Raw genomic sequence first — 9,659 nt, 5'->3', positions numbered from 1 at the left:
GTCCATTTCATAAAAACTCTAGTATTTTAGAAAGTAGATTCAAAGTGCTACAATTTATATGTTTTACGTATCTTTTCATTTTAGTGGAGGGTCCTCAAATGTTTCGTCCAAGTTCAGGTTTACGTGATTTCCAAAAAAAGGTGTCCACTTATACCCCCCCTTTTGTACACCATCTTGGTGCACTCACCCTTGTTCATACAGGATCTAGCGAGTTTAGAGAGTGCATTGAAGAGGCTTCATTTTGATGATCCTCCTACAACCTAGGACATAGTATTTTTTTAGGGATGCCTTAGGGCATATTTTCATATGACATATGCCATATTTTATTTATAAACTTTGATTTTATAGACATATTTTGATGACATGTGCCATAAACAGATGTACATTTTGACATACATTTGCATCAAATTTATAGATGATTATATATTTTGATTTATTATGAATTGTTGCACAGGTGTATTTGTATAGTGTATGGAATCTTGTTTATTTTAATAATGTTTATTAGAATCTTGTTAATTGAATTCACATTCATTAGAATCTTGTATATGGTTTGAATGAATCTTGTATATGGTTTATGCAACTTATTCATTGTAGTCTTGTTCATTAAAATATTGTTTGTGCTTTATGAAATCAACATCGCACTGATGGAAAATAATTGAACTCCTCCAAAGATTTAAAGCATCCACAAAACCAAAATCCCTCAAGAAAAAACAACTAGAAGAGAAGACAAGCCCTTGAAAATTTTCAACATCCAACTAACCACAGACACAATGAGCAAACAAAACAATAAGGGCATTGAGTTACGACTCTCGAAGATCATTGCTAAAATGTACTTAATGCACCTTGTGGGAAGTTCGATGTGTGGTGTTTGTGAACTTTATAATGATGAATCGATGTCATGATGAACGGTTCGAAAAGTTGTGTACCAGCGGACCAATTCATTGAGGAACACTATGAGATTTGACATCAACCAATATCATTGTGCCAATTTCAAATGAAATTGAACCTTGCAAAATTGAGAGGGGTTATAGTGGATATCTTTGTGAAAGAGAAAAGGAAACTTGGAAACATAGAATTACTATAAGAGATACATTCTACAGAAAACATGGATTTCAAACAAAGAACAAACCTTTGCTAAAGCATCACATTGCAATACGGAAAAGATCAGGAAACAACTTTCAAACAGGGTAATGGAAACTGCAAAGGGCTTAATGAAAAGAGTTGTGGATCCAACGAGACGTGTTATAAAAGAATGTGCATTGAAATGGTTCAGCTGCATCAGCAGGAAGCGCACGTTTAAAGAATTTGAGGAGGATCCTGAGGCAGAGGAAGAAAACAACATGCAACATGCAGAGCAAGAACAGAGGAAAAGGGCAAGAACGGAGGATATACATGATCATGGCAGATCTCACTCTCTAGAGGTTAGTGGCTTCTGCTCAAAACAGAGTTCATATATCTAATGGTGAACTACTGTAGTCAATCAAAAATTTGGAGAAGTTCCATCTGATGTCCTCATCAAAAACACCACCTCTGCATGATTTTAAGAACCTGTATACAGGAGCTGCATTCTCACCATTCACATCCACCTGCATATTCATAATTAGTATTTCAAATCATTATTAAGGAAATAATGTTAACTAAAAACTTTACTTTTAAATCATATACCATGTCCCCTGTATTTAAAATGGGAAAGTTGGCTTTAAAGCGAGTGCATGCAATTGCTGCAATCTCTTCATTAGTACCAGGTTCTTGTGCAGCAAACTGATTACATGGAAAGGCCAATACTTCGAAACCTACAAATATGTTTTCCAAAATAATTTGAGCTCTCTAAAAACTTTGATGATTGACATTATTTGTATTTTTCAGTATATATTTTGAAATCAAATTTTATTTTGGATTTTTGAAGATATGATATGTTGTTTTAAGCGTTTTCTTGGCTATCAGTTCTCTTGTCAAGGGGCCTCTGTTTGTTTGACCATGTACGAAATTCTGTAGTTAAGCACACTCAAGTTGTAGTATTGGGATGGGTGACGTCCTCCGGGCTCTGGGGAAGTCGGGTGCTTTGTTAGGTTCGTGTTCAATCACTACTCATGAAATATGGATCAACTGGTTTTACTCAAAAACTACACAGTTAAATCCTGATAGCTATATCATAATTTAACGTGTTATAAAATTATTTCCTACGCACCCATTAAACATTTCTCGAAAAATAAACTTCTTCCTTAAAATATTTCATATCTGAAAGTCACTAAAGATAGTACTTTGCAAGATTAGATGTGCATTATCATTATTTGTACTTCCTTTTGGATTGACTCGCCCATTAGATTACACACATAGAGAACAAGTCAGGTGTTGACCTGTAATTTGGCTTAAGATGGAAGAAATCTGATGCCAAAGTTTCCACAATTAAACCTTCTATAAAGATGTAGAGAAACTTAAATCTGATGTCAAGTTTCCACAGTCAAATCTTCTATAAAGAGGTAGAAAAATTTAAATCTGATGCCAAGTCTCCACAGTCAAACCTTCTATAAAGATGTGGAAAAACTTAAATCTGATGCCAACTTTCCACAATCAAGCCTTCTATAAAGATGTGGAGAAACTTAAATCTGATGTCTAAGTTTCCACAATCAAACCTTCTATAAAGACGTAGAAAAACTGACTTTTAACTACTACCAATACAAGAGCATCTATTTTGTAATAAGTCATATAGAAAATTCATTCAAGTACACCAGATGGATACTTAAGGAAATATTCCATTACACCATACAAATTATAATTTCAGGGAGTTTACAGTTACAGACTGGTATTATATAACAAGCGTTCATCCCATGCAAAAGAAATCCTCAGCATCCAAGATTTACAACATTTTCATAAACATGAATTAGTATTTGAAGCCCAATGTCACCATCTCAAAGCCAATCCAAGTTTCTATTGGATTTATGATAGATTTTAGTTTCAATCGTATATAATTTTAAACGAACATACACAACTAGAAGCTATCATGGATATCATGCATCTACTTCAGAATTGTGTAAAACACATACCACTAAATCTCCACTACCATAGAAAAGCTAAACAGTCTACTTCCCCTATCTAACAGTAAATTAAAAGCTCCAAAACTACAGATAAAAAGTCCTCTAAAAGATAAAACTATTAGACATTAGAAGACTATATATATTACATATCACCTTGGTCCTTAAACTTGACATACAATTCATTCATCTCCTCATAGTTTGTGGTAGTAAGCCCACTAAATGTATGATACATAGATTTAAAAATATGTAAGAAATCCTACTTAGGAGTATCTAGTTTAGTTTCAAAATTGATGAAAGCTGAATCAGTTCTGTTATATTATTCCATGAATATTTTAATTGTGCTTGCAGGACATGGATGATGGAACATTAGTAAGCACTCCAGAATCGCAGTGGTCACCCATACAGTTTCCAATTACAGGTGGACGGCAGGTGAGAAACTCTGTTTGACAACATTTTTCTCCTAAGATTTTGGTTTTTGAGATAAATTGTTGGTTTTTGACATGAGATGATTTGCACTGCAGTTGTTAAAAAGGAGTAATTGCTCTCATATGCCATTGAGGATGACCCGACAAAGGACAAACTCTGATTCCCCATTGGGTAATTCTAGTCCATTTCAATCAGCTGCTTAACAATTCAATCAAATAAATTCTTAACTCTTTATATTTAATAAACTTAGGTTTGAACCTATATCTCTAGTTTTAAAAGAGAGGTCATAACTTGAAATCTTGCGGGTAGTAGATATTACTATAAGTCATCTATAGATCTATATACAGATTTCTCGGTATTATTGATTATAAAAGAATCTCAATCTTTTGTCTTTCTTTTGATTGCAGTTATTAAGAAACCAATGGAAACAGAGAAGCAGGGTGTTTCGTTGGCATATGAACACCTAGTACCACAAAAATCCAGAGAGATGGCTCGTAAGATTCTAGAGCATTGTGCTGAACAATCTTCAGCTCAACTAAAATCTAATGATGATTGTCAAACTTCACTAGGATCTTTAGAGCATTTGGCTTCGAGAATCAAAGGTACATCTCCCTCAAGACTCTCAGGCATCTATCAAATTTTGAATATAATTTTATGAGATAGTTTTGAAATATATATTGTGATTGTTCAATTGTAACTCTATTATTAGCTGCCAGAACTGTAGGTTCCCAGTCCTTGAAAAACCTAGTGGACTCCTTTTTTGATCTCTTTTTTAATTTTTTGTATGGGGTTTCGGATCCCCTCAAAATCTGTTTTTACCAAAATAAAAAACTCTACTATAAACTATTTAATAGTCCAATCAAAAGTCTAGAATCTACAAACAAAATATCAATTCCAATAAAGTTCCAAATCAAGTACATTAATATAATAGCCCAAATATACCTTCACACATTGTTAAGGTGGACTCTATTGTTTTCCAATCTTTTAAGACCTTGTAGATAATTGTATTGCTTCAGCATCAAATAGATAATTGTATTGCTTCAGCATCAAATACTAACAAAATGACATAAAAGAGAAGAATGTTGTTGATTGATGAAGCAAACAAGATAGCAAAATCATAGTAGTCATAACAAATACACTGATAACATGTTGGCAGTAATACTTAATGTAATTGATACAATTGTCAATGAAACCTAAAAAGAACCTCCATGTTACAACTAAAGGTATCTTTAACAAGCAAGAACTTTTTGCATTGAACAGTGTATTTTATTTGTTTTCTAATAATTGCTTCTCATTTATTGCATAGAAAACACAATGCCAATATCAAGTTCAAATGACCATTCTCCATCAAATCTTGCAACACCTACCTTGGCCATTAGTCATTGCAACATCTACTTTGGGCCTGGTGGAGCATCATCTGATGTCACTAATGATACTGAAAGTATTCCAATAGTCCCAAAAGGGATGGAAGGATTTCGATTGGATTTATCAGATTTATGTCGGGTTCCAGAAAATAAAGGTTTTCGAATGTGTTTATCAGAGGTATGTCAGATTGATATTGGACTATGTTAATATTTTTTATTAGATAAGCAAGAATTTTGAAATAAGTTATGCTAATATTACAACTAACATGTTTTGTTACAATTTAGACTAACTTTGTCTGTCTCTTTGTTAACCTTTGTGGACTTTAAATAGGAATCTGATGATGAGGACCAGGTAAGCAATAATGCCACTAGAGGTTCAGCCCTCTATTTTCTTGATGTAACTTCTTCAAACATTTTGGTTTCTTAGGAATAACTTAATCTAACCATTTTATATTCCTTGCAGACTTGACTATAACAGGAGTCTAATGATGAAGACCATGTAAGCAACTATGCTAGTAAAGGCTTAGCTCTCCATTGTCTTGACATAAGTTCTGCAAAGATTCTAATTCTCGTAGGAATATTTTATTCTGAGCATTTACTAACCTTTTACAGACTTGACTATAATAGGAACATGATGATGATGCCTGGATGTAAGCAAAAATGCTACTAGAAGTTCAGCTCTCTATTGTCTTGTTGTAAGTTCACAGATTCTAATTTTATTAAGAATAACTTAATCTAGACTTTGCTAATTTCCATTTTTGAATGAGTTTATCAGAGATATGTTGAGTTGATAATGGATTGTGCTAATATTATTTATTAGAAAAGTAAGAATCTTGAAAGGTCTATAATGTCTTGTTCAAATAGAAAGTAAGATTTAAAAGTTATGCTATTGTTACAACTAATATGTTTGTTTTTCTCCTTTTTGATTATCTGCTAACTTTTGAGAACTTTTAATAGGAACCTCATGACAATGACTATATAAGAAACAATACTACTGGAAGTTCAGCTTTCCATTGTCTTGATGTAAGTTCTTCAAAGATTCTAATTTTCTTAGGAATAACTTAATCTGACCATTTTCTAATCCTTTGTGGATTTGATTAAAACAGGAGCTTGATGATGATGACCATGTCAACCACGATGTTAATAGAGGTCTTCATGTAAGTTGTTCAAATATTCTAAGTTTCTTAAGATTAACTTAATCTGACATTTGCTAACCCTTTGTGGACTTGACTTAACAAAAGTCTCATGATGATGGCGGTGTTAGCAACAGTACTAGTAGAAATATTGATGTAAGTTCTTCAAAGATTATAATTTTCTTAAGAATAAATTAATTTCATCATTTGCTAACCCTTTGTGAATTTTGACTATAATAGGGTTCTAATGATGATGACAATGCAAGCATCAACGATTCTCTAACCATTTGCAACTCTTTGGGGGCTTGACTATACAGAATTCTAATGATGACCACCATGAACAGAATTCTAATGATGACCACCATGTAAGCAATAGTGCAACTGCAGGTTCAACTCTCCAATGCATTGATGTAAGTTCTTCAAAGATTCTGTAAGACATTTTTCAATCATTTTGTTTCAATTATTTGTCATAGTTTGAATGAGTTTTCAGATTCTACTTTTCATTTGGGTGATGAGGCCACTTAATATGCGAATATTAGTTGACATGATATTTTATCTGGAAAGCCATCAAAATTTATAGATAGTTTGTAATGAAATAACTTGCACAATAGAAGAAATAATATGAAATATTATATAAATACTTGATAATAACTGAGAGCAATAGGCCACTTCAAGGGGGCAACCTCCAGATATCTCCAATGAGAACACACTTCACAATATGATGTTGAAATAAGACTCACAACCTCCTATATATTCCTAATTATGCTTAGGTTGAATAGACACAACTCTACATAACACCTAGGCCGACCTCCCTACCTAAATAATAATATAATAATGATAACATGACTTGATTAAGGGTTAAGATAGCCACAAATTGACTATCCATATCCCTATATACACCAATATTAAGGGCGTAGCATAGTTTGTGATTTGTAATTTCTGATTATTAAAATCCACCAACGAAGAGACACATTAATCAAAAGGTTACAGAGGTCACAACCAGCTAAAGTTTTCTTCCTCCCTTCTGTAGCGTGTGTTAACTTGTGAGTCTCATAAGTTGCTTTTGTTTCATTCATTCATTTATTCATTGGCTGATTTGAAAGTCTAAAACTGTAGTGCTTTAAAAACACAGGTTTGCGAGCTTTTCTCAGAAAATATATAGTTAATTGTCAACATTGTTCTTATGCAGGTGCAAAACAAAAGTGATTTAGTATGAAGGCCAATTGTTGGGGAATCTGAATAGACAGTGATATCCAATGCAAACTCCGAACCTTCGAAATGAAAAATTCCATTCAGTTGATTGAATAATGTAGGCCATTACCTTTTCATACAATTGGAAAGAGCATGCAGGTGGTTTGAAGCGAATTCCATGGATATCACAGCTTTAATCAAATTTTTACTGCTGTTAACATCAAAATATTCGCCTGTTCCGAAATGAGATATTACAGGTTTTTGGATTCATGATATTGTAAGTTTCGTGTTCCTCTTCCTTTTTCAATGCATTAAGGGTTTCAACATAGTTTTTGTCCTTCCTTCCCTGGGGTAAACCATGCTTATTTTGGACTTGGTTTGACAATGAAAGTTTAGTATGCTATCTCAAGCATCAGTATAGAAGAAGACTCACTAAAGGGAGAAAATATATTGATGTCTATTTTCTGCTGCAGATTGGATAAAACATAATGTAAGTACAATTCAACTACTAAAAGCATTGAATGAATGAAACGAGTCAAGGATGAAGAAGTAACAGATTTGAATTATCTTTACACTTCTGTGATGTCAGATAAATGTTGACTAGATGACAGTGATTTGAAGCTCAAATGCAATTAATAGTCATTAATGGGTATAAAATAATTTAAATGTGTGAAGAATTAATGGTGCAACATTTGAAATTAAAAGGTAAGATGTAGATTAATATTTAGAAAGGAAACATGAGTACATTGAGAAGATCAGTTGTGACTACAAATTTCATGGAGACTTCAGAAATGGTGAAAATTGTATCAGTTTGCTTTTGAAAGGATGTGATAATTGCTTTGCTGCAAAGGGATGGGTGTTCTTCTTAGGACATTGTTTTGAATTGTTAAAAGACTGTCAGCTTAAGTCATTAGACTTAGACTTACTTTCTAACATAGCAAATTTTAAGTTTTTAGATTGAATTTTCAGTGATTTTTAAACTTTTTTTAATATTGTTTCCAACATTACAAGGATTACATTGGATTTGTAATGGTAATTGGCTGACACATTTGTGGCTGCTCGTCTTTCCCTCAACAGTTTCCTCCAGCTGCTCCAATTTGTTCACACAATGTAACTTTTATTTTTGCCTTGCTATAATTTTTCTTCCAGCAGTTATTTTTCTTACAGCAAGAAGGCAGTTGGCAAGTGCTGTAGACACACATTCTTAAAATGTAATTCATAATGTAATGACTTTGGTTTAGTGCTGTTTAGATTGTCAAACCTCCTGTAACTCAAAATTGAGGGTCCATAGCTGGTTGTTTTCTTGAACAGCTACTCTAACGATGTAAATAAATAAAAACTAGATTGTTTGAAACAAATGTAATCTTGAATATTACGAAATTGATTTTATAGTTCTTTTGTACGAATATTTTAGAGGTATTTTAAAATGTTTTATTATATAGATTTAAACTTAAATAGTTCAAACAATCAATTGAACTATGTTTATTTTTATAGATTTATCATTTTCATCTATCTTATATTTTGTTTAATTTCGTAAGTCATTAATTTTCTACTAAACTTGACTTTACTTGTAGGTCTTCTTATTTTCATATTTTGAGGTCTTCGATCATTTTTCCCAAGAAGTTAGGTTAGCCTTGTTGAGGCATACCCTTTCACAAAATGCTCCTTTATCCAACTCCTTTAAATATTTTTTCATAGGGTCATCAAAACAAGGAATGATGTGCTCAAAATGTCTTGTCTAGAAGAGAGAACTCTCCCTCCCATAGAAGGATGTGAATCCAACCTTTAAAAGAATTGACAGATCTTTTTTGTTCGATTAAACTTGATTTCATGTCCTACACCCATCAAAAACATAACCAGCCATGGTGCATTTATTTCAAAACCTAAAGAGCTCATATGTTTGATCTATTACATCATATTCCCCAACTTAGAGGATAATGTAACTAGATAAACAAGCACCTGCTTCATATACACATCAATATAGAATCATACAAAATCATTATTATCTACATTATGTATCATTAACAATTTGGCCAACAATACAAGAAATTCATAGCCAAATATTTTTGCCCCAGTGTTTGATCTATAAAGTAGGAAATCTTAACTTGTGTAGGACTCTATTATTTCTGTAAATTGAAGATTGTATGATACTTCTTAAGGAAAATGCTAGCATTACAAAAAAAACCAATACTAAATAAGAGAATACATATATAATATTCTCAGAGGGATAACATAGCGAAATAAATCATTCACAAGTACTAAGGTCTCAATAAATCTATGAAAAAAACCAATACCAAATAAGAGAGTACATATATAATATTCTTGGAGGGATAACATAGAGAAATAAATCATTCACAAGTACCAAGGTCTCAATGAATCTATGTATATTTTCTCTTAGACCAAGCTCTAAAAACATCAATATTGAGTCTAGACTCTACATAATTTCCCTACTAGTTTTTAAGATTGGATGAAACTTTTTTCACAAGGAAATCAAGTACCTTTTACACCTA

At 32.5% G+C, this 9,659-nt stretch overlaps 1 protein-coding gene across 1 annotated transcript; it reads right to left on the bottom strand.

The window, feature by feature from the left end:
- Positions 1-1,110: 1,110 nt before the first annotated feature.
- On the bottom strand, positions 1,111-7,034 carry LOC149570998 (glutathione peroxidase 1-like). Its single transcript, XM_089815667.1, has 4 exons — positions 6,916-7,034; positions 3,189-3,250; positions 1,666-1,793; positions 1,111-1,586 (listed from the first exon to the last, which is right to left on the bottom strand). Exons 1-4 carry the CDS (start codon positions 7,032-7,034, stop codon positions 1,449-1,451), a joined length of 447 nt encoding a protein of 148 aa, XP_089671793.1. The 3' UTR covers positions 1,111-1,448.
- Between the last annotated feature and the right edge of the window lie 2,625 nt (positions 7,035-9,659).

This window comes from Cupressus sempervirens, chromosome 2 (assembly GCF_028749045.1).
Source record: "Cupressus sempervirens isolate cs-2001-9-10 chromosome 2, ASM2874904v1, whole genome shotgun sequence".
Classification (NCBI taxonomy): domain Eukaryota; kingdom Viridiplantae; phylum Streptophyta; class Pinopsida; order Cupressales; family Cupressaceae; genus Cupressus; species Cupressus sempervirens.
This window is presented reverse-complemented; position numbering and strand designations above follow the sequence as displayed.